Here is a 24,739-nt window from a genome sequence, read left to right on the forward strand (position 1 = left end):
TGTTACTGTTCATTAACATGCACTGTCCCAACAAGTCAAACTTGAAGCGTTCTTTTTTCCATGTCTAAAGAATATATTTTAATGAAGCAAGAATACAAAGAGACAAACCTGTTGCACAAATTTTATATTTTATTTAGTGAAACAACAATAAATTAGCGTCAGGACACAGCAGCGTAATGAAGGCAGCTTCATTAAATTATATAAAAAGTTGATGTAAAAGTCTAAAATATGTATATTTAAAAAAAAAACATGCATAACATTCAGTTCTGTAGTACAACATAGTTTTTTATACTTGTAAAAATAAAATATGAATATAAATATTCTATGGTAATGGCATTCTGGCCATTGGCATGCATCTAATTTTAGAAATGTTTGAAGAAGTCACAGCATAAAACTTATAAAGAGCTTCTTCTTATGCATGAAAAAAACATATATGGGGAGCACAGGACTTGTTATAATTGTGTCATGGTGCAGCCACAGCGAGGTGTTTCAGTCTGGCAGGAAGTGGTCGTCACTCACTTGGCCAGCAGTGACAGGCCGCACACGGCGGTGTAGAGCACCAGCGCGGGAAGTCCCGCGCCCCCCTCGCCATCGTCGCTTTCTCCCTGCAGCCACAGCCGCTCGCCATCCCACCTCAGGGCCGTATTGGTGCAGGAGAGCAGCTGCGCCCCCTGCTGGAGGGTCTGCTCGTCCCGCAGTGGCTGCGCGAGACGCTGGAGGGAGAGGAGGGGCTCAGTGCTCTCCTTGAGGCTGCGCAGCTGTTGCCGTGGAAACACACAAAACAGACATAATTACTTTTCAATCAGTCATTGTGCAGAAACCCAGTGTGCCGACTTATCAGCTAGCTAGCGAGTTCGCTCGCTGCCACTGAACAAGTGCGTTCCATTGATTAATAAGGATTATTATGGGGTAACTTTGGACATTTAGTGCCCCTTCTGGTGCAAAAATGTAACTGTAGGAAGAGAACAGATTGTGAAAAACGTGACGCCGGAGAGAAGTGAAGGAACTCACCAGGGAGTTGAAGGCTTCCAGAAGGTCAGGAGAACAGCAGCTCAGAAGGCTCAGAGTCTTATCAGGCAGCTCTGGAAAATCAATATATAAATAAGTTAATTAATTGAAAATAATGAGTATTAATTAGTAATAAGTTAATAATAATTGAGAAAATTAGATATGATAAATCGCAGAGGAAACATCTAAAAGTCCTGAAGTCACCTTCCAGGGCGCTGACCAGCAGGTGAGCAGCGCTGAGGAGAGCCGACTCCCCAGAGGAGGAGGAGCAGGTCAGCTCCTCCTCTCCCAGTCCTCTCAGGACCGCCCACACCAGCTCCCACTGGGAGTCGGACAGCTCGCCACCATGACCCGCTACCTTCAGTTTCTCACCGAGGGACAGGTCCTGCAGCTGAGAAAGGGAGACAGCCAGTCACACCCACTGCTGCGCAAGACGCTCAGCAGAATCTGTCAGGGTTTTCAGGGGAGGGACTGTGTCGCTCTGCAGCGCCTCATTTCCACCAGAGACGGCGCCAAACCTACCAGGCACTGCAGGGAGGAGAGCACCGTGCGGTCCCTCGCCACTTCCCGCAGGTCCTTCAAGATGGAGCGACGGGACTCCTGGTGCAGCAGCGCGAGAGGACCCAGCTCCAGGTCGGTATTTTCTGTCGAAGATACAAGAACAATGACAGGAGCCACCAACGAAGAAGAGAATCCAGAGAGTCTGTTGGCTCTGTTTCAGGTTCAGACTCAAACCACCTGAGTCTCTTTCAGTTAGTCAGTTTGTTTGTTTGTTTGTGTTTTCCAGACACTGACCATCCAGCAGAGCTCCCAGCAACACCGGCGCCCCCTCCTGGCTGGACCTCCCATCAACGGTGTACAAAGAATCATCGGACCGCCACATGTCAGAATGGATGCCACCGATGGTGTTTGGCTGCACCCCAATAACTGAAAACACACACACACACACACACACACACACACACACACACACACACACACACACACACACACACACATGTTGTCATGAGGAAGCACACAACCACAGTGTAACACACACTCGGTGACACATTAAAGGAAGCAGTTCTGACATCCAACTCTGTGGTTGCAGGACATACACACACACACACACACAACCACACACACAACCACACACACACACACACTCACTAAACTGTCCGTCCTTCTCGATCTCCAGCTCCATAACACTGAAGGCAATGACGGTTCCACTGGGGATCTCCAGGGAGACATCGCTGTCCACCTCCACACTGTTGCTTTCCTTCACTGACACCTGCACACACACACACACACACACACTCACTTAGGGGCAGATCCTCAAAGAAGGGTGTGCAGCTGAGCTGGCTGCCCTCGCTGCTGAAGCAAGTAGCCAAAAAAGATTAAAGCAAAAAAATTTTAATCTTTCTCTCTATAAAATTTCCCGTTCTCGGAGGTCAAACAGTGAAACTCTGCTAGGATAAACGCGCTCCTGTCTGCGCCTGGCACTACGGTGCCTCCTCCGTCACACCAAGACTGCTGCCATAATGGAAAGAAAGTCAAGACGCGTTAGTCATTCTATAAGCAAGACAATCACCAACACCTGAGTACCATTTGTATTTTTCACAGCCCATCTAAAATATTGGCATATATACTGTAGTCTATGCCTATCTATGTATAAGATTTGGGGAGCCATATATATATTTCAGGCTTTTCAGAGAGGAAAGTTTCACTCAGAAGCCAGAAACACTGACAGACAGAAGCTGCGCCTGGTTTTGGCTGGCGGTCTTTCCGTCTGTCAAACTGCGTGCGGACACGAGCGCAAACTCTTTCTGGATCTGCCGCTATTTGAATGAGGCCTATTTGCATAGAAGGGGGCGTGTCCTTTTGCGCGCAATGACTCATTTAAATACATTCAAATGAGCCGCTACCGATCGCTTTGTGGTTCTGGCCCTTAGTTATCTACATCACAAACAGTTGGGGATTGTAAACACACACACACACACGTGCACACACACACCTGGACGGAGCCTCCCAGCTGGGACAGCAAGCTGAGCGCCCCCTTCAGGGCACACTGGTCCCTCCTGGTGTGTGTGAGGGAGCAGGGACTGGTGGTGAGGACGACCTCCTTCACCACTACCAGCACCTCGCTCTTCTTCTTCAGCTGCCGCACCAGGACGTGCTGCATGTCCACCAGCCTGGTGGGGGGTGGGTGGGGCCACCCAGGGCAGACACACTGTTAGTCGGACCCTCGTGAGGAGAGGAAGAAGAACTAGAGGAACGAAAGAACTTCCTCTACCTGTTGGTGGAGCCTTGCAGCAGCTCCTTCACGTCGAGCTTCTCCTTGTCCAGCTTGTTGAAGCTGGACTGCAGCTTGGAGATGCCGCGGCCCTCCAGCGACACACTGATGGACGAGGCCTCTGTGTCCAGTTTTCCCATGCACTTGTCCCGGAACGTCCCCTGGAAGCTGACAAACTCTGAGCGGGACACACCTGGCGGGGGAGGGGAAGTGTACAGAGGTGGGTGGAGCTTCCCAATCCGACAAGGAAGTAGTTCACTACGTCAGTGGGCCGCGGACCGGTTCTCCACGGATAATATTATATCCCCATAAGCACAGGATAGGTTGAAAATATATCAGATTTATCTGAATTTAGTTAGACCACGTTAAAACTGCCAGCCAAAATCCGATTTTTAGCCCATCCAGATTGAAAAAAAAAAAATCGGATTTAAGAAGGAATCTGATTTGAATCAGATTCGCCTGCCGTCTGAACGTAGCCTTAGTAGCTTAGCTAACGGCTAGCAACACTGATTCTCGCTTGCAATCTCACAAGTCAAACATTTCTCAACACTCCTGCACCTTTTATAACAGCGTGTCACTCAAGTTTAATTATTCCACTAAATCAGTCTTTAAAAAGGAAAGAAAAACACATCTGGCTAGCGGTGCTGCAGCAGCTGTTACTCACTGTGCTGCAGCGGCTCGGTGCCCTGCAGCAGGTCGGCCAGCGTGAAGTCGGTGGGCAGGTACTTGGGGCTCTGCCAGAACCAGAAGCGGTTGCGCTTGACCACCAGCGCCAGTGGGAGGAGCTTGAGCGAGTCATTGACCCGGGACACGTGGATGAAGCTACCATCGGGGTCCACCTGCCGCACAAAGTTGGCAGTGGCTTTGGAGAACATGGTGGCGGCTGAAAAAGCAGGACAGGAGACGGAGGGAACTGAAACCAGTGAGGGTTGTTTCCAGTTGGTGGAGAAAGAAAAGTGGAGCAGAAAACCGTTGGTCAATGACTCATCAGCCCAGAGGGAAGTCTCTGTCTCTCTCCTTCTCTCTCTCTCTCACACACACACACACACACACACACCCCTCCTGTTCATCTTGCCTGATCAGTTCCTTGAGATTCCAGGGTGGAGATGACAGTGTTGCAGGAAGGTTGGAGAGCAACAGAGTCACAGCGCCACCTGTCTGTCTGCCACAGTCACAGTCACACACACACACACACACACACACACACACACACACACACACATGCCTGATGCAACACAGACCTGGTCCTGTGAAGTTATTTTGGAATGAATTCCTGACGTCAGAAGAGAGGTGGGGGGGGGGGGGGGTCCCTAAACACTGGTATCATAACTCATTTTTGGCAACACACACACACACACACACACACACACACACACACACACACAGGGTTTCTTTTTTCTTACTCATCAGAAAAAAAAAAAGTCATCGGTAACTTTCTGTTTTCAAAAGTTCAAAAAGAGTTTTAGCAAGAGTTGAACAAACCTCAACTTCCTATCATAAATTCCCCTTAGAAGTCCACGCGCGCGCGCGCACACACACACACACACACGCACACAGCAGAGCAGAGCAGAGGAAGAGCACGTGTGCCAGCGCGCGCACACGTTTCCCGGCAGACCACTTCAGACCTCTCGAGACCAGACCAGGTGGGCGGGTCGCGACAATGAAATCATCATGATAATAACATAAAAGGTAAATAATATATAAAGTACGTGGCGCAACGCGCCACTTCGCCGCGTCACATCCGCAGTTTTCTGGATCTTGCTGGAACCAAAAACTGAGGAACAAATATCCCAACTGTCCCGCACCGAACTTGAAGTTCCTCCTCGTCCTCCTCCTCACCTCTCTCTGCTCCGAGCTGCTGTTGACGTCACTCTCGGGCCGCTCCCGATGTTTCCATCCGCCGGGGAAGCTACTCGACGTGCCGCCGCTCGGCTGCTGCTGTTAAACGGAGAGAGTAAGGAGGACGGTTCGGGGACCTCCTGAGGGCTCTGGAGATCTGGTCTGATCTGGTGGCTCGGAACTGCGCGTGTATGACTACTGTAAGGGGGCGTGGCTGCTCCTCCGCCTCCCCCCTAATTACAATCACATGCACTCTGGTATGCGAGCTCGTCGCTGTGTTTTTCTCTCGCAGGACATGATCAGACTTGCCTCGATCTTTGAATTTTTTTTATTTTTTTTTTTACCGGAGGCTTTATTATTATTATATATATATTTTTTTTTTAATTGGTTTTTGGTTTTGTTTCCGCTCAAAACCTGCAGTCCGGCAGCTCACTGAAGCTGGAGATGCTGCTGCTGGAAATCAGAACAACATCTGGGTCGTGACCGAGGCCTCCAGCTGCGCCACGTCAGACCTGAATGGGGGGGGGAGATTCCGGGCCATCCTGCAACCTGCTGGCTGGCTGAAATACAGGTGGTTGTGATGATTGTGGCTGCAGACAGGGTCAAACTGGGCTGCTTCTTCTTTTTTTTTTTATTATTCTCTCTAAAAGTGTGTAACGTTTAGGGACCAGTGTGGTGGGGTAAATAAAAATACATTTAAAAAAAAAATAAACATGTTTATAGTATAGTATAAAGTAGCCAAAGATGAACACCTGTGTTTGTGTTGTCATTCTCCAGCAATAAGCAGCAGGTGCACCAGGATGGAGGTGTGGCCACACTCATGTGACAGACACCTGCTTTGTGTCTGTCACATGAGTGTGCAAAACACATCACATAAAAGAATATATAACATTATGTATTATGTTTATCAGCTGTGATATCAGCTGCCCGCTGCAATAAGAGTTTTTTTTTAAATAACTCATCTACTCTTGTCAGAGTCTTTAGCATATCATGGTTATTATTATTATTATGATTATTATTATTCTAACCTTTTTGAGCCCTTTAACTTTGAGAATCATCATGTGACCAGACTTTAACTCTTCCTCAAAGTAGCAACACGATTAAAAAACAAATAAGAATTGAGCTCCAACTGCAGTCTTTTTGACGCACACAAGTCAGAAAACAAGAGAAAAAAAACAAACTGTCCCTCCATTCCAAACTTTATTTCATTCTGTGGTGTCGCCGCCCTCCTGGACAGAGGGAGCAGGAGGAGGAGCAGGAGGAGTAGCAAGAGGAGCGAGGCACTGCAGTGGAAGGCACTGAGGCGATGATGATGACGATGATGATGGTGATGGTTATGGTTATGGTGATGATGATGATGAGACAGAGCCGGTTCTATGGGTTCTGCTGGCAGTCACAGGAAGTCAGTGTGGGGTCGGAGGAGGAGGTCACGACCCCGGGGGCAGGTCGCCCTCTGCAGCTCTCAGCTGTTTCCTCCACTTCCCTCTGGGTGGAGGAGAGGGGGGGGGGGGGGGGGGGACGGGACGGGGGGGGGGGGACCGGTGGCGACCTCGCCGGGTCACCACAGCACCGGGAAGTCCACCCCACTGAAGCCAGGCTCCTGACGCAGCTCCCAGTAGGCGTTGTTGCTCACCCACGTGTCGTTGTCGGACTTCCTGCAGAAGAAGGAAAATCAGCAAGAGCCACTCGGAGGCCTGAATGATAAGAAGGACTGTGATGACAAATCAACTACGGCAACAATATGGTGCAAGAGGAGTAAAATTGCATGAATTAAAAAGAAATAAAAAAGTAAAATGAAAAAATATTAATAGAGTAAGAAAGGACAGTTGGAAGTTCTCTACATAATATTGACACATAAGTAAGAGTTCTATTGCAATACTGACATATAAATAAGTATATATAAGTTTATAAAGGTTTAGAATAGCTTGTGCACTCACGTGACCTCTTAAAACAGACTCAGTTTAATAGTAATTTCCATGCATTACCACACAAAAATAAATGAAATAAGGTTTTCCTCAAATAGGACAGAAGGCAAAATTTACTGCTATTAGTGAGCAAAACAACAAAATAAACAAATAAATAAATAAATAAATAAATATGCTGGTTTCCCAGTTGGCTATGAAATGAGGTGCAGACCGCAGACAGGTGCAGCTTGTTATCCGGCCTACTACCCCGTACAGAAAAGAGACTTTTTTTTCCTCCCCCACAACAGGTGGGAGGAGATGAGCGCCACCTACTGGAAGAAGCGTGGCTGGTGCTTCATGTTGTTGTCCTGCAGCACTCGACGTCTGTCCCTCTGCAGCTGCTCGATCCTCTGTTTCTGCTCCTCGGCGCCCTCTGTGTCGCCCTCCTCCAGCAGCCTACAGGGAGGGGGAGGAGGTCGGGGTTACACGCAAATTAATTATGAAGAAGCTGGCGCCCCCTGCTGTGCAAACTCCAGCAAGACGAAAACACTTTGCGCATGTTTTATTGCTGACAATCCTTCCTCATATGTTTTGGTGTCATAGACTCTTTCCTTGCTTGCTGGACACTTAGTTACCTTTAATTTTTTAGTGACTTTTATATTTTAACTATGTTACTGCATTTATACTATAATTATTATAATTACTAAAACATAATAATGGAAACAGCAACACGAAGAAGAAGAAGAAGTAGAAGGAGAAGGAAAAGGAGAAGGAGAAGGAGAAGAAGAGGAAGAAGAAAGAAGAAGGAAAAGGAGGAGAAGAAGAGGAAGAAGAGGAAGAAGAGGAAGAAGAGGAGAAGGAGAAGGAGAAGGAGAAGGAGAAGGAGAGGAAGACGACTGCGGCCGACCACTGGTTCTGGTTCTGACCTCTGGTCCGGCCTGAAGCGTGTGTCAGTAGGGGGCAGCAGAGTTCTCAGAGAGGAGTCCAGCTCGTTCAGCTCCATGGCGAACTGGGTGAAGCCGTAGTACTGCTCCTGCTCCTCCGGCATGGCGTCTGGAAAGGACCACAACACACACACACACACACACACACACACACACACACACACACACACACACACACACACACACACACAGTCACACACACAGCACTTGGACATGCCTACCTCCTGTCCCCGCCCGGCCACTCACCGGCTCTCCAGATACACGTGGCCGAGGGCGGCTCTCCCTGGAAGAGCGACTCGTGCCACTTCCCAAAAATGGAGTGTCGGACCCTCCCCTGGGAGTCAGTGACCACGCCCTCCACCTCGTTCACTGCCGAGCTCCACGACTTCGCCTGGACGACACACACACACACACACACACACACACACACACACACACACACACACACACACACACACACACACACACACACACTTCTTTAAAATGCAGTTTGTCTCTGTCTCGGTTTATGAGGCTTCAGTTTTCACGTCTGTCCACCAGAGGGCACCATTGCCCGCTCGCCAGGTTTAGAGTTGGAGCAGACTCAGCAGCAGACTTTTTAAGGGACAGTTTCACCCATCAAGTCCTGACTGTCTGACACTTCCTGGTCCATGTGACAGTTGTAAAAAGGACTCCGCCCACCAGGTGATGAATGGATGTGGTGGACAAAAACAAAACAAGATCCTATGGAAGAGGATTAGGGCCACAATAAGAGAAAAAAAATATTAAGAAAGAAGTTTTTTTTTTTTTAAATGTCCATTTCAAGAATGATGCTGAAATTTTGTGATTAAATGGAAATTTTGAGAATAAAGTCGATGCTCTGTGCACAAGATCAGTGGAGTACTTCTGTTTCTGCCAGACTTTATTCACGAAATTTAAACTTAAAACTCGAAATGGAAACTTAAAAAAAAATGTATCCTTCCTGCATGTCCCCTTTTTCTTCTTGCAGCCGTAATCCTCTTTCGTAGAATCCAGTTGGACTTAAAAACAAAGAAAAAAAAACACTAACATGTCTCCCGTGCTTTTAGGAAAAAATATCCACTTTGCCTCCAAAGGCCGCAGGAAGCTGCTCCTCTATTGGCTGTTGACCTTGGCATACCTGTCCACCTGATTGGTCCACTGGGTGGAAACCAATCAGAGTGACTTGTAAGTGTTCTTTAAAAATAAAAAAAAGGTCCTCGGCAAAGTCACATCATAAGACATTTCACCACAAATGGTAAAGAAGGAAAATGGAGGGCGGTGACCCCTGGCTGACCTTGACGAAGGTGACCCGGCAGTGGCAGGCATGGTCGCCGCTGCCGCTGACCGTCTTGATGGACATCTCGCCGTAGTGCTCGACCCACCGCTGGCCGCTCAGGATGTTGTGGATGCAGGACGTGACCTTGTTCCACTCGTAGTGGTCGCCCAGCCTGCAGGGGGCGCACACACAGAGTCAGATGGGTCTCCAGCAGTGCAGGGAAGCAGTGCGTGTGTCTGTGTGTGTTTGTAGGACTCACGCAGGTAGTGTGACATGAGTGGTTCCCATGGGAACGATCTCCATGGATTTCCCCCAGAACTTGTTTTTCCATCGGACATCTGCGGAAATGCAAAGCGCAACACAATCACCCCCGTTTGTATCATCACGACTGCACAATTTATGCAAATCAAAACTGGTTTTGGTTTTTGGTCCATGAGCTGCGGCGGGTGATTACCATGACAACAGCACAGCTGTCTCAACATTCATCTTAAAAACACCAGCTAGAATTGTTGTTATTATCATTATTATTATTATTATTGTTACAGCTCAGTGTTACTTCTGTGTTTAACGCTGCCGTGCGACAGTGTAAGCCGCCGTTTTTCAACTGGTGGGTTGCAACCCCAAAGTGGGTCACGGAGCTGTTTTGTTTGGGTCGCGGCTTTGTGAGCAGTTTTCCTCTTTTTGTTTTTTAATAAAAAGGGAATTTCAAAATAAATATGTATTTATAGAGAAAATGTTGGGCATTTATTTTGCAGGACACACAAGTTAATTTAATTTAATTTAATCATTTCAATCATTTATTTACTAGACATGATAGGAAATAGGCTAGAGCTTTAATTTTGGTGGAATTTTTTCTGCTGTAAAATAGTATTGAGGGGAAATCAGGGTTATCTTTAGGAAATTTGCACACCTTGCCAGAAGTGGAAGTTTTTGGAGTCGGCGTGGCAGGCTGACACAGGTGGGTGATGGCTCACCTGTGGGAAGAGAGAAGAAGAAGGGGCGGGGGGGTCAAACAGGAGACTCAAGAGATTTTGAAAAAAAAAGAAAAAAAAAGACAAGGTTGTTTTCATTTCTTTATTTCAGTTGTGCTTTTGAAACAAAATACAGGTCATTGCTGTAAAAACAAAGGAGGAGGAGCCAGAAGATGAGAGAGGAGGAGCTACCTAACGATAATCTACTCCCAGTTAGGATTTCTATTCACAGAGATGAGTTGATTGCCAATAGGGGGCGCTGTTCTCGTACCAATACATACACCTCAGACAGCTGAGACACATGCTGTGTCTCAATTCAGGTTCTGCACCCTTGAGACCGAGTGTCCTCCGTCTGAAGGAAGCGTTCTTAGAGTTCCCAGCCTAGAAGGACGGACCAAACCCCGCCTCCCCGGTAACCACTCGGGACGGTCTAGCCTTCGGCGTATTTCCTCGTTTTGTCACCGCCGTTCCCTCCGGCTGGCCAACCAAGCTAACCATTGGTTCGCCATCTAACGATGCGGTTGGATGATCAAATAAATAAAATCCTACGTTAAAAACTGGATACTTTATGTGAAACTTCAATATTTAGATTTATATGTCGTGTCTTAACCAGTACATGCTGCTAATTTCAGCTGACCTCCCAGGATCCCACGATGCTTTGCAGAAGCACGCAAAGCATCATGGGATACCCAAGTGCGCGAAGGATAGTAGCGGTGCATCCTTGGAATCGGCTAAAACTAGTGCGTATTTCCGAGGGTGCATTTTGAGCGTCCTAAGCACCCTCGGGAATTGGGACAAGCCTTCACGCATTGCTATGACGCAACTTCCTTTCAAAATGCGCACTTCAAGGACGCAGAACCTGAATTGAGACACAGCAACAGTTTGGTTCCGCTAGATTGTGAAGCGTGTGTGTGTGTGTGTGGATAGATTTTGAGGAGTGGACACCATTTTTCCCAGTGGCCACTCGAGGTATTGACCATTGAGCCAAAAATCCCATGTGGGCCAATAGTCTGCAATAGAAATATAAAAAGCCGTACAAGAGCAGACAGGACGACCTTTGACATCAACACACTTCATAATAAATCGCTCTATAGTCGCTTTTTACGTCCTGAACTTTTAATCTATGCCCCCCCAAAATTATAAAGGCCAGAAAATCCCCAGAAGAGGTTTTTTTTCTTTCCTCTGCTGTGTCTCTGCTCGTTCTGATTGGCTGATGCGTCCCGATGTATCACGTGACCGACAGAGGCATGATGGGAAATGACACCACTGCTGCTACATGCTCTATATGGGGCCGCATAGCAGCACTTGCAAGCGCAGGTGAGCAACTCTACTGAAACAAATGGGAATTCTGTGACCCTTTCCGTGACCTCTGACCTGCTCAGCCATGAACCGGAAGCCTTTGTCGGGCCGGTCGCACTCAAAGGTCTCCCCCAGGACGGGGTTGAAGGGTTTACTTCCTGCCCGGTGGTAGCTGGAGGCATACGCCGTCACGGCAAAGGCGGCCACGTAGACCTGCAGGAGGACGACAGGTGGGTTAGAGCAGCAAGGACTCAACTGGTGGGGCGCAGCCCAAAAGTGGGTCGCGGAGCTGTTTCGATTGGGCCGTGGTATCCAGGGGCAGTTTCCCTTTGATTGTTTTTTTTCTTCCTTTAAGAGGGAATTTTAAAATATATATATTTATTTACCGTTATTTTGCAGGACCCACAACTCAATTATTCAATTTCAATAATTTATTTTCAAGACATGATAAAATGTGGGCGAGTGTTTTTAATTTTGGCGGAATAAATTTGGGCTTCGACTTCTTTTGAACACTTACACAGATATATAAATAATTTGTATATGCATTTCATTTCTTTATTTTCTTTTTAATTCACTATTTGTGCTCTTTTGTAATTCTTCTCTTTGCGCCATGCATGCTGCTACAACTACGGAAATTTCTCCAATGTTCAATAAAGGCATTCATGTTCTTAAAAAAACACTTGTTTGTCCTGAGACTCCACCAGGTCAGGTGACCAGTGGGAGAGGGGGAGTGGTGCGTGTGCAGGAAGGTGGGTGGGCCTGCAGGGTACTCGCCATGCGCTGGTAAGGGTCAGGGGTGCGGCTGGCGGCGTCCAGCAGCTGGCTGTACTCCAGCTCCTCGCACAGCCGCTGCAGCGTGTTGAGCGGCTCGTTGAGCTGCACCGGCATGGCCACCTTGGACAGGTCCTTCCCAATGTTGTTCCTCAGGATGTTCCACAAGCTCACGTTGCTGCAGGGCCGCGGCGACGGCAGCGCCGAGCGGCGGCGGAGGCTCAGGGTGCCCACGCTGCTCACTAGGGGGCAGCAGAGAGGACGGATAAAGATGAATAGCAGCGTTTAAAACCATCCGTCCGTCCATCGTTAATACCAGCTACATCCTGAGCTCAGGGTCTCAGGGGTCTGCTGGAGAACATGCAACCTCCACACAGAAAGGCCCCAAGGGTGGAATCGAACCCACAACCTTTCATGCAGCGAGGCGGCAGCGCTCGTGTTTAAAACCTCAGGTGGGAAATGATGAGTTTAAAACTCAGCCAGCTCAGCAAGTCTTAGCTAGCAGGTTGCTGAGAGACACTGGTGGTCAGACTCTCTTAGACATATTTGTGTGTGTGTGTGTGTCTGTGTGTGTGTGAGTGTGAGTGTGTGTTCATGTGCAGGGCGGAGAAAAAAAGAGAAAAGCTTCTAAAAAAAAATGCAAAGTAAGACTCTGCTGCAGCAGGGGGATGACAGAGTTTAACACCTTCTACGAGCCAGAAAAATCATTTCTAGCATGTAAGATATTTAGAATGAGCAAAATGCAGTCTGAGTCACACACACACACACACACACACACACACACACACACAAACACACAGAGAAGTGGCTTCTCTTCCTGACAGAATAAGGTCTCTGAGCCATCTGCCTTTCTTTCTGCTGAAGAGGCTGATGCATCCTCTCACACACACAAACACACACACACACACACACACACACACACACACACACACACACACACACACACACAGCATTGAGTACCAGAGTTGTGTCTGTCGTTGCCGCCCTCGTTGCTGCAGGTATCCATGGAGACGCTGTCGCTGACGTCGCTGATGTAGGAGTCATCATCGGACGCCTGCAGAGACGGAGGATGTGTGCAAGATGGGTCAGCGGGGGCAGTAGAGGGTCAGTAGGGGGGTGGTGGGCGATAGCAGGGTGGCCAGACAGGCAGTTTTTAGATGAACAACAACGACAGTGAGGCTGCAACTTGCAGAAGACGTTGACTTGCGGTCTGGTTCCTCACCTCGTTCTCGGAGGAGGAGGACGACAGCAGATACTCCTGGGCATCGAAGAACTCCGAGATGGACTCTGGGATGGACGACCTGCTGTCGTTGGACGCCTGGTGGACCAGCATGTGGGTGTCGCCGGAAGACTCCTGACAGGAAGAAGAAGAAGAAGAAGAAGAAGAAGAAGAAGAAGAAGAAGAAGGCGGCGGCTGAAATCTGGATGTTCTGAGGGCAGAGACATGAGCCGCGTTCAGACTGCCAGCCAAAACCCGATTTTTAGCCCATCCAGATTGACGGATGGCGCTTTTGTAGTTTCAAATCGCATGAAACTACAACTTCGGGAGGTGGTTTCAAATGACATTTGGACAGACGCGTGTCAGTCTGAACAGCTCCAAACACACCGATGGGTTTTGGGAGTGGGGGTACTCACGGCAGCGTAGGCGCTCTTCAGCCCCACCACCTGGGCGGGCTGAGCGGGGCACTGCAGCCGCTCTCTCTCGGCCCGCAGGGAGGTCAGAGTCGTCCTGAGGCTGACGTGGACTGAGGACAGAGGTCAGAGGTCAACACTAGCAACAGCAGCAGCAGCGGTGTGGTGACCAGTGGTGGTCTTCTGAGAGGAGGCGGAGCTCACCGTTGTTGGCCAGCCGGCAGAAGTCCTCCTGCAGGCGGGACACCTGGACGGGCGAGTCGGGCGAGTCGGGGCTGACGTCCTGCGGGGTGGAGTCGCTGGTGGACAGGTTGGGGTTGGAGGCGTGCAGGCGAGGAGACTGGGAGGAGATGCAGCTGGGCACCTGAGCCACACACACACACACACACACACACAAGCTTTGATGTTTGTTGTGTGCTGGATGTGTGTGTGTGTGTTTTAATGATTATTGTGCTGCTGCACCTGCAGGGAGGATTTGGTTTCCTTGCCGTTATTTTTGGATCTCCACTTCCTCTGTCTCTTCTCCTTCTTGGGGAGCTCGTAATTGGAGGCCTGTGGTACAGGAAAAATATATAACAACAATAACGACAACAATAATAGTAATGCAACTATCTAGGAGGAATTCCATGCATCATCAGCTGCCTGCAGTGGTCCAGTTTGCTGGACTTGCAGGTGATGCAGTGAAGTGAGAAGCTCAGGTGGGTCTGGTGGAGGGACTTGAGGAGTCGTCGTCTCTCTCTCTTTCTGTGTGCTAACCTGCAGGGCGCTGATGGCCGGGGCTGAGTAGGTGCGGTGCAGGACCTCCATGCTCTTCAGCAGCAGGTTGAGTTCCAGTAGGTAGGACTCACACTCGTCCAGGTCTTTAAGGAGAAAGATAGAAGACAAAGAGGAAATTTTGAGCTCACATCGGCCAGAAGGAGCTGATGTGAAGGAGGAGTAGGTGGAGGAGGAGACGGCGGTGGTAACGTAACCAGACTGACCTCTGCTGCACTTGTCCATGCCCTCGGAGGACTGCAGCCAGGAGCTGACCTTGGCCTGGTGGACTGATGCCTGCTTGGTCAGAGGAGATCTCTGCTTGGGACAAATAAAAACATTAAAAAAAATTTTTTAAAAAATCCAGTGGAGCAAAATAGAGAAGGAGAGAGAGGGAGGGAGATGCTTCTGTCCAAACGTCTCCTACTTTTCTCACAGAGTCGCTGAGGGCGGGCGAGGCGTGCGGGTGAAAGAGGAGCCTCTCATGAGGGCAGGTGGCGATCTCGTTCTGCCGGAAGAGGCGGTGGTGCCTCAGCTTGGAGACCCACTCTTCAAACAGCTCAGCAGACTTCACCTGGAAGAGGAGGAGGTGGTAGTGGTGGTGGTAAGCAGGAGAAGGAGTAGGGGGAGGAGGTGGTGGTGGTAAGCAGGTGAAGGATGAGGAGGAGGAGAAGAAGAAAGAGGTGGTGGAAGTGAAGGAGGAGGAGGTGGTGGTGGAGAAGGAGGAGAAGGACGAGGAAGTGGTGATGGTCGTAAGCAGTTGAGGGAGGAGAAGGACGAGGTGGTGGTGGTAAGCAGGAGGAGAAGGAGTAGGTGGAGGAGGAGGTGGTGGTGGTGGGTGTAAGCGGGTGAAGGACGAGGAGGAGAAGAAGAAGGAGGTGGTGGAGGTGAAGGAGGAGGAGGTGGTGGTGGTGGTGGTAAACAGTTGAGGGAGGAGGAGGAGGAGAAGAAGGAGGTGGTGGAGGTGAAGAAGGAGGAGGTGGTGGTGGTGGTAAACAGTTGAGGGAGGAGGAGGAGGAGAAGAAGGAGGTGGTAGAGGTGAAGGAGGAGGAGGTGGTGGTGGTGGTGGTAAGCAGTTGAGGGAGGAGGAGGAGGAGAAGAAGAAGGAGGAGGTGGTGGAGGTGAAGGAGGAGGAGGTGGTGGTAAGCAGGTGAAATAGGAGGTGGAGGAGGAGCTGGTGGTGGTAAGCAGGTGAAGGAGGAGGAGCAGATGAAGGAGGTGGTGGTGGTGGTAAACAGGTGAAGGAGGAGGAGGAGGACGTGGAGGAGGAGCAGATGAAGGGGGTGGAGGAGGAGGTGGTGGTGGTGGTAAGGTGGTTGTACCTTCAGGTGGAAGATGGTGTCCCCGGTGTCCAGGTCGATGCACATGGCCTTCTTCTTGATGGACATGACGGAGAGGCCCACGTCGATGCAGCCGTGGAGCTTCCCCTTCTTCAGCTGAGGGAGGGAGGAGAAGATTGGGTGGGGGCACTGTGAGTGAGTCTGTCTGTCTGTCTGTCTGAGGTGTGAAGAACCTGCTGTATGTTGCACCTACATCGGCCGCCCTCTTGGTGTACTTGAGGAAGCCCCTCTCCAGCAGGAAGTACCTCTGGGCAGGAGGACAGCAGGTGAGGCACATTAACACAGTATTTATTGCAGCTGAGTGGGCAGCAGTGAAGCACTTCAGAACAGTGTTTCTCAACTGGTGGGTCGCAACCCAAAAGTGGGTTTGGGTTTTTTGATTGGGTTGCGGTTTGGGCAGTTTCCTTTTGTTTTCTTCATTCAAAAAGGGATTTTTTTACGTGTGTGTATATATATGTATATATTTATGTATATATAGTACCGTATTTTCCGCACTATAAGGCGCACTTAAAAGTCTTGTTTTTTTTTTTTAAAAAACGACAGTGCGCCTTATAATCCGGAGCGCCTTATATATGGATTGATTCTGGTTGTGCTTGCTGACGTCGAAGCGATTTTGAGAGGTACACGGCGCTCTGTCAAAGTGTTTTACCGTAGTACGACTTAGGTAAATTACAAAGCCGCACCGCTCGCAGCATTACGGCTATCGCGGAGTAATACATAACCCCTGTTTTACACCAGAAGCGTTTGCAGAGCATCAGCAGAGCGTCCGCGTCGACGCAGTGAAACGCGGCCACTAAAGTCAACGAGCAGGTTTACACCAGGCGCAGAGCGGCCGCGTTTCAGAAGCGTCCCAGAAGCAGTAAAACGCGAGCCGCTGGAAAAGAACGGCAGAATTTATTCTTTGATGCTTGCCGCGTCCCTCCTGCGTCAATTGTAGCAGGTGGCATCGTTCCGACAGGAAATCAATAGTGTAAAAACACGGTGGATCCGGTTGATTTTCATCATAACACACAATGTGCTGGATTTTGTATTTATATGTGCTGTACTTTACTGTGAAACATCAACGTGACGCATCGGCTTCAACGCTGTTCAGGTCGGCCGTCAAACAAAAACCGATTTCACTTTGAATCTCTGAACTATGATGAACAAAATGCATCTATACTTTAAATACCTGCATTTTGCATGATGCCAGCAGTTCGCGTTATTATTTTTTTTCTTTTTTACACACATCGATACTTCCAGACACTGTCCCAACAGTGTCTGGAAGTATCGATGTTTTGTTTCATTGTTGTTTTCTTTAAAAAACATGCGAAAACTACCTGGGTTGTCGCGCGATCTTGCAATCCTCGCGTGAACCGATCGAGACGCTCTGCTCGTAAACCGCGTCCTGTGTGGGAGGGTGAGCAGAGCGTGAGCAGAGCGTCAACGCGGTCGCTCTATCGCGTAGATGAAGTGAGACAGTGTTCAGGAGTCCGGCGGTGCTGTAGAATCAAGCGCTGATGGAACGTAATCGAACACCTTCCGAACCGTGGTAGAGAACCTCCGGTGGATTTCAACTCGCGTTGGTAACATATTCCTAGCGGTATCATTCTGTTTTTTATTTGTTACAAACAAGTTTTAGAGTTACTGTGAACGCAGTTAATAAAGTCTGATGGACTTATCTCTGATTCTTTTGTTTCGCTTAATGCGCCTTATAATGCGGTGCGCCTTATATATGGAAAAAGTTTTAAAATATGTCATTCATTGAAGGTGCGCCTTATAATGCGGTGCGCCTTATAGTGCGGAAAATACGGTATATATGTATATATAGAGAGAGATTTTATAGAGATTCAATTGAACAATTTCAATAATTTATTTATGAGACATGATAAAAAGTGAGCCAGCGTTTATTATTTTTGTGGAATAAATTTGGGCGGCGACTTCATGATGAGGAAAAAAAAAAAAGTTGAACCGCTGGTCTAGAACACAGCAACACGTGAAGTTCTGCAGTCATAAGCAGAACTCCAAACTTTTTCATATTTCTTTTATGAGAAGCTAGAAGTCAGCGGGTCCAGAGAGCTCTGACAGGCGTCAAACTGCTGCTGCTGCTCCAGGCCACAGGGGGGGCGCTCACCTTGTGCCAGCCCTTCATGGGCCATTTCCTCCTCTTGAGCAGGATGCCCTCCTGCCTGCTGGGCTCCTGAATGCTGGTAGCCGCTCCTCTCAGCCCTTCCACGATCTCCCAGCTGTCCTGCAGGGGGGCGCAACAATTTGTTGTTGTTTTTTTAATTTTTAACCTTGTGTTTTTTTGTTGTTTTTCTTAGCAATGAACAGCCAGGCCACGCCCACCTGGTTGCTTTCATGCTTGGAGGAGCCACTGCTGTCGCTGTGCGTGGGAGATGGAGACGTCATGGTCACTGCTGCTGCCGCCGCTGCTGCTGCTGCTGCTCGGTTCGTCGTCTGGTCGCTGCCTCTGTGGGAGCAGCAGAGAGACAGACAGAGAAATGAGAGAACAGTCAGCCTGACCTTTGAAGGTCACCAAGAGGATGAAACAGAGTGAGACAGACAGACAGACAGGCAAATAGAGAGACAGTCTGACAGACAGATGGACTCAAAGACAGATAAATAGGCAGTTAGACGAACAGTAAGACAGACAGTCAAACAGAAAAACAGACTAGAAGACAGACAGACTGAGAGCGATGTTGCCCCAGTGGTGGAGTCTGGTACTGCAGTCTTTCAGAGGACAATCAAGCATTTTTCTCCTTGTTTTTTCTGAGGCTGAACCAGACGTCAGAGTCGATGGCGGTGTGTTTGTGATGCAACAACAGTACTGGTTGGTGCTGCTGCTGGTAGTGGTGGTGGTGGCCACGCCCCTCTGCAACATTAACCCCAGCCCACAGACTGAACCCTGATGTTCCGGCTCTGTACAATAGAACAGCCAAGTTTTGCTAAAATGAAAAAGAAAAAGTGACATCAAAAGTAAAACGTACTGCACATCGAAACCCCTGCAGATGTGGCTTCTGCTCTGCGCCAGTGTGTGTGTGTGTGTGTGTTGCTTTTGTTTGTTGTGCAAACGCCCTCACGTCCCCCCAGTCACCCTCCCCCCGCCTGAGGCCTCGGCGAAGCCTCAGCGCCGAGCCCAGGACATGAGTCATCGGCTGAAAGGAATGCACCGAGCTCCCACAACATGCTGGCAGACCGGGAGCCTGAGTAACCCCCCCCCCCCACACACGACGAACTCCTTCCCCATTTCCCATCGTCGACAGGGGGCGCCACCACGGCTTTCACCGCCACGGCAACGTCTGGGCAACGCGATCCTGGTTCCGACATGGCTGGCAAGAGTTCAGAGCCAAGCAAGCCGGTAAGTTTCCACCTCTGACTGAATTCCCTGGAAAATCAGAGTCGGAGTAGGAGGAGCAGCAGGAGGTGCTGCGCAACACGAGACAACACAACACTAAGAAGCTGACGGTCAAAGACGACAAATCAGTGATTTTTCTCAAGTTTGATCCAAAAGTGCGCAGTGGATGTGTGCGATTTCACAAAAAAAAAAGACTTTAAACTGTGTTAGCATCAAAAATGGAAAATTGAAACAGATTTTCCATTAGCTCAACAAATTAAAAAAAAAAACTAGAAGAAGCTGGTTGTGCCGCTTTTACGGTAAAAACCTCTGAAAACTTGCACATGACAGCTTATACAGCTTCTGCGTGTGTGACAGCTGTGCGCTGTTTTTTTCCTCTTCTTCTTCTTGTTTTAATCCAAAGTGATGACCTTCGTAATAAAAGACCTCCTGCGCTGTAAGACGAGAAGCACTTTAGCACCCCGCCGCTCTTACATAACCAAACGGGAGTTAATCATTGATGGCGGCGGAGCTCGTAAAGAAGGGGGTCATTCCTGCAGTTAAAAAGCCAATAGTGGCGAGGAAGTCATATGGCCTCACCGAGGGGGTCAGCTGACGGAGACAAAATTGCAATATATCCAAGGAAAAAAACAATCCCAGCGTCAGCAGGGCAGCAAGATCTAAAGTTGCTTGCTGGTGATTGGCTTTCATGTTTAAAAAGGCGGGAACTAAACGCTAACTTTTGCTCACGTCAGTGTAAGGCTTACGATCAATTGATTTTAAATCAAAATCAGATTTTTTTTTTTTTTTGTGAAGATGATGTTAAAAAAATAAAAGGAAAATTGGAAAATCCATTTTCCTCTCGCATACTTCCAGGCTGTGCACCGCTAAGGCTACCATAGCAAATTTGTTGCTTAAATTTGTCGTGGCAAAAAAAAAGCAGGTCAGTCGTGTGGAATTGGTAGTGCCTGGCCGGTATTCACTAAAGACTGCAACATGACTAACTAATTCCATTCCAACACCTCGCAAAAAACCACAAGCCAGAGTCGGAGCGCACGAGGATGAAAGAGCGGCTAAAACACCACCACCGGCTTCGACACGGGAAACGTTAGTGGCCCATACAGCAAGACACGTGGGAAAGGAAATCGCCAGCCCTACGTCCGAGTGAAAATGAGTCAAAAGATTCTAAAGTGGCACCACTTCATTGATGTGTGGGTGGATCAAAACAAAGCAAAAAATAAAATAAATAAATAAAAAAATAAATTAAAAAAAAACATTTTGAGGAAATCCTGATTTTAACCAGCAGTTAAATTGAAAATAACTGTTTTGTGCTGTAATGGCAACAATGTATATATCGTTGTTGTTGTTGTATGAATTGTTTTATACAAAACATCTGGTATTAAAAAAAGTGTCATTCAAGGTATTGAAAGCAAGCAATTGAAAGTGAAATCAAATCAAATCATTGTGAACGACGCCAACAACAGGTGCACAAGGAAAGCACCTCAAACTTCCTGCACGGCCTTAAATCCCCCCCCCCCTTTTCATGCCCGCAGACCAGTTTTGTGGGGTGACAGCTGTCAGACAGGAAATACCCTCTCACAACAACGTCCAGGAATGTTGCTATCAGAGTTTTTCCCTTCAGTTCAGTCAGACGCAGCAGGTTCACGCAGGAGCTTGAGCAGAAAGGGAGGCTAAAGCTTCTTAACAGAATTATCTCCAGTTTGAGCATCTTCAGCCGCGACACACAGACGCTAAGACGCTTTAATCAGAGTCACATCTGGCGGTTTTATCCGGCCACTTCCTGCTGCTGCTGCTGGAGGAGGATGGCACAGGGACAGGAAGTGGGGCCTTGATGCAGCATATGGTTCTGGATTGGCTGCAGCACTTTGCTAATCCGGAGTAATCTGGCCTCTCATCTGTAAATGGTTTCTGCGTCTCAAAAGAATCTAAAAAAAAAAAAAAAACTGCACATGGCAGATGTATCCCAGGATGCAATTCAGTCGTCAGGTAGCTGGTAACGAGCAAACAAACAAACAAACAAACAAACAACTCTGCCTGCCTTCTCACTGCTGCTGCTGCTGCCGGGAACAGAGACACTTCCTTTGATTGCTCAATCAACAGTTGCCATGGTGACCACCAAACGAAGGCAGAAAATATCCTTCCGGCGGTGAAAAACAGGGCACTGCAACATCAACAAACGCACAACAGTGTGTATGTAAAGGGGAGGTCGATGCTGGACTGGACCTGGAGGACCTGGAGGTTCTGAACACCTGAGCGTGAAGCGAGGAGGCCATAGTGACACACCGGCAAGACTGAGTCACGGCAGCAACAGCAGATAAATATTTTGGAATGTGTCAGCTGACGTTAAAAACAGTCTGAACTTGATGCCAGATCAGGAACGTTACTGAACGACTGAAAGAAAATGAATGTTTCATAGATGATGAGACGATTGTTTTTCTACTCGTATCCTTCCTTGAAACATTCCTTTCTAGCCAGTAGGGAGTGTGCGACTATTAAATGAACACATTTCAGTTTATTTTTTATTTTGCGAGTTATTTTTTCTGCAACACGCATAATGTGACGCATCTTCTCACCACCATGTATGGATTACGGCGGAATTATAGACTTATGTAACCATCTGGACGGCCGCAGCAGACGGAACCTTTTACTGAATCCATCAGATTTATGTCACAGTGAGAGTTTCCAAAGTGGCTGTGATTGGACGAACAGTCGGTCGCTTGCATTCCAGGGGACCAATCATGTTTGTCGGCGCTGCTACAGCCAGGTGGAGGCGGAGCCTTGTAATTTGTGATGTTGAGTTTAATCACAACTGAGTAAAACAAAACAATGTCGTCAGACAGGAAAAGCCTCGGCTGCCGTTTTAATGTCTTTGGCGCTGTGAAAACCATTAGATTTGTTCATCTGAAAATGTGAAGGATTATCTGAAGCTATAAGACAACAACACAAGGTAAAAAAAAAAAATGTTTTGTGTTTAAATTACCAATAAAATCTAGCAGTTTGTGACTGTGGCAGTTATCACGCTTTGGTCAGGGGCTCCTGCACAACAGTCCTGTAAAAAGGTACCAGTGTTCATTTTACAGTGTGCCATAAAATAAACCCACCCAGAAAAGCCCCCAAGTGAAGACCTCATCCGACAGCCTGATTGGTTCAGGACGCAAATGAATAATGAGAAGAATGCAAACAGTGCAAAGCATCACAAGGCTGTTCACACTTTCTGCTTCAACACCTGAGGTACCAAGTAAATGAAATTGGAAATATATAACTCATATAATTATATACATTACATGAAAAAAATAAACAATGCAAACAACAAAAATGTCAGTGCACAGCAAGTCATGTAAAAATACCATTATTTAAATAATTAACACTAACCCGATCACATCTTAAACACTGACACTGGTGAGTATTTCCATAAACCAACATACATTCCAGTCAGCATGGTGTGACACACACACACACACACACACACACACACACACACACACACACACACACACACACACACACACACACACACACAGGGATTTAGTGCTGACAACAACAGGCTGCATCACTCCGAGGTCTCAGGCTACGACCCCTAAACTGACACCGAATCCTTCACACTTGACAGGAAGACAATGTTGTCTAGTGTCCAACTTTAGCATAACATTAAAATACAAAAAATAATATCCCATGGACGATTTTTCTTTGGACGCGTTAAAAAGCCGAATGAGAGTGGGAGCCTCACACGAAACGGTTTCACTGCTAAATATTCTCCTATCACATTGAACATATATGGATTTTAACTCGAAGAAATGACAGAACTACTATGATTCTAATTTTCTTCATAAACTTGGAGAAACAAATACGGTGACATCGGGTCGGGGCGAACCACAGGTGTACCCTTAAAAAGCGCTCGACTCCTCCGACGGTTCAAAGTTCTTTTTTTTTTTGGTCCGTGTGAACGGAACGTTTCACCGCTGAAAAAAGAGGGGGCAAACGTTGCTGCGGGGTGCTCGACGTTTCTATCTCGGGGGTGTAAAACACACACACACACACACACACACACACACACACACACACACACACACACACACACACACACACACACACACACACACCAGGAAGTCCATGAATAATTCTATCGAGGCGTTCTACTCACCTCTTCGCTTCAACGGAACCGTAGAAAAATATCGGCGGTGACAACTCAACCGGAAGCTGAACGACACCGCTGAGCCTCACGTGCGACATCCGTGACAACTTAACTCGTACTTGTTGGTCACGACAGCGGCGGGAAGTACTTACATTAGTCCGGGGAAAACGGCGGCATCCCGGCGGCTGCGGCGGAGTGACACGGAGTAGAGGGAGGCGGACGGTGGGAGGCTCGCGACTCCCCGTTCGCGGGGCTGCGGGAGCGAGCCGTGTGTGTGTGGGAGGGGCCAGACTCAGTGGGCGGGAAGGAGTGACTGACGCCCCGGGAGAGCCAATCACAGACGGGGAGTTGGGTGGCGAGGAGGCGGGCAGAACGTGTTTAGGCGGAAGAGAGCTGTTTGAAAGGCACAAAAACAGTCAACTAGTGACTAGTGAGCGTTCCGAAACACAATGGTGGTGAAAGGGACGAAGCGAGGCGACAAAAGCGACACCAAGGTGACACTCTGACGTCCAACAATGGATGATGTCAGCTGGTTGTTCCGTGACGCGACTGTGATCTACGCTGTTCTCACCTCTTCTTTCAGTTTTACCTCGATCACTTCCACTCCCCACTGTCAATGCAAAGAAATCACCAAAACTAAAAATTCGAAGTAAAACTAATTGAATCAAAATGTAACCACTTGTGGATATGTTGTTTTTGATCGCCGTTTGTTTCCCGTTAGGCTATAAATGTTTTAACCTGTAAATATTTTGTTTGTTTGTTTTTTTTTATCTTATTTTATTTCTTTTAAACAATATAATCTCGCTGTAATTATGGCAATTTCCTCAAAGTGGAATTAATAAAGGCTCTTCTTCTCCTTCTTCTTCTTCTTCTTCTTCTTCTTCTTCTTCTTTTACCAGCTGTTAACCGAATACAGTCCGGGGTTATTTGGGTTTACTGCTTGCATCTGAAATCTTTTTCAGTCAGTCAGTCAGTAAGGCTGTGTAGAGCTGCTGCTCTGATCACAGATTGTTCTGTGTTTTCAACTTTTCCATTCAGACTGAATGGTTTTCCCCACGCGTGCTGACAGAAAGTCGGTGACAGAAGCTATGATTGCTGTGTGATTAGGTTTGATTGTGTATGTGTGCGTGTGTTGATGAACTCAGTGATTTTGTTCCAACGTCTGCCCCCCCCCCCTTTCCTTCTCCACACCTCTATTATCGGCCTTCATGCCTTGCATTTGTTTACCTAACAAAACAAATGTGCTCTTTGCATGAGCGCC

General features: G+C 48.0%; 2 protein-coding genes across 5 annotated transcripts; both read right to left on the bottom strand.

Annotated features, from left to right (window-relative positions):
* Positions 1–108: 108 nt before the first annotated feature.
* LOC142899970 (gasdermin-E-like) lies at positions 109–5,283 on the bottom strand. Of its 2 annotated transcripts, none has more exons than XM_076043939.1 (10): positions 5,120–5,283; positions 3,945–4,163; positions 3,281–3,473; positions 3,002–3,179; positions 2,158–2,278; positions 1,804–1,935; positions 1,531–1,652; positions 1,213–1,399; positions 1,012–1,082; positions 109–758 (listed from the first exon to the last, which is right to left on the bottom strand). In XM_076043939.1, exons 2-10 carry the CDS (start codon positions 4,153–4,155, stop codon positions 516–518), a joined length of 1,458 nt encoding a protein of 485 aa, XP_075900054.1. In that variant the 5' UTR covers positions 4,156–4,163; positions 5,120–5,283; the 3' UTR covers positions 109–515. The 2 variants fall into 2 exon arrangements, with proteins under 2 accessions (XP_075900054.1, XP_075900055.1); XM_076043940.1 differs by having other exon boundaries at positions 3,945–4,193.
* Positions 5,284–6,300: 1,017 nt separating this feature from the next.
* Positions 6,301–23,778, bottom strand: LOC142899969 (oxysterol-binding protein-related protein 3-like). Of its 3 annotated transcripts, none has more exons than XM_076043937.1 (22): positions 23,631–23,777; positions 18,338–18,461; positions 18,123–18,239; positions 16,203–16,256; positions 15,992–16,105; positions 15,097–15,243; positions 14,897–14,987; positions 14,673–14,776; positions 14,379–14,468; positions 14,121–14,280; positions 13,920–14,029; positions 13,507–13,638; positions 13,245–13,338; positions 12,288–12,526; positions 11,589–11,726; positions 10,154–10,217; positions 9,503–9,581; positions 9,262–9,415; positions 8,214–8,358; positions 7,950–8,076; positions 7,357–7,479; positions 6,301–6,774 (listed from the first exon to the last, which is right to left on the bottom strand). In XM_076043937.1, exons 2-22 carry the CDS (start codon positions 18,398–18,400, stop codon positions 6,678–6,680), a joined length of 2,442 nt encoding a protein of 813 aa, XP_075900052.1. In that variant the 5' UTR covers positions 18,401–18,461; positions 23,631–23,777; the 3' UTR covers positions 6,301–6,677. The 3 variants fall into 3 exon arrangements, with proteins under 3 accessions (XP_075900052.1, XP_075900051.1, XP_075900053.1); XM_076043936.1 differs by having other exon boundaries at positions 14,897–14,990; XM_076043938.1 differs by lacking the exons at positions 6,301–6,774; positions 7,357–7,479; positions 7,950–8,076; positions 8,214–8,358 and adding an exon at positions 8,913–9,125 and having other exon boundaries at positions 14,897–14,990; positions 23,631–23,778.
* Between the last annotated feature and the right edge of the window lie 961 nt (positions 23,779–24,739).

This window comes from Nelusetta ayraudi, unplaced genomic scaffold, assembly GCF_046127955.1.
Source record: "Nelusetta ayraudi isolate G7.1 ecotype Tasmania unplaced genomic scaffold, CSIRO-AGI_Nayr_v1 ptg000079l, whole genome shotgun sequence".
In the NCBI taxonomy this organism is placed as follows: Eukaryota; Metazoa; Chordata; class Actinopteri; order Tetraodontiformes; family Monacanthidae; genus Nelusetta; species Nelusetta ayraudi.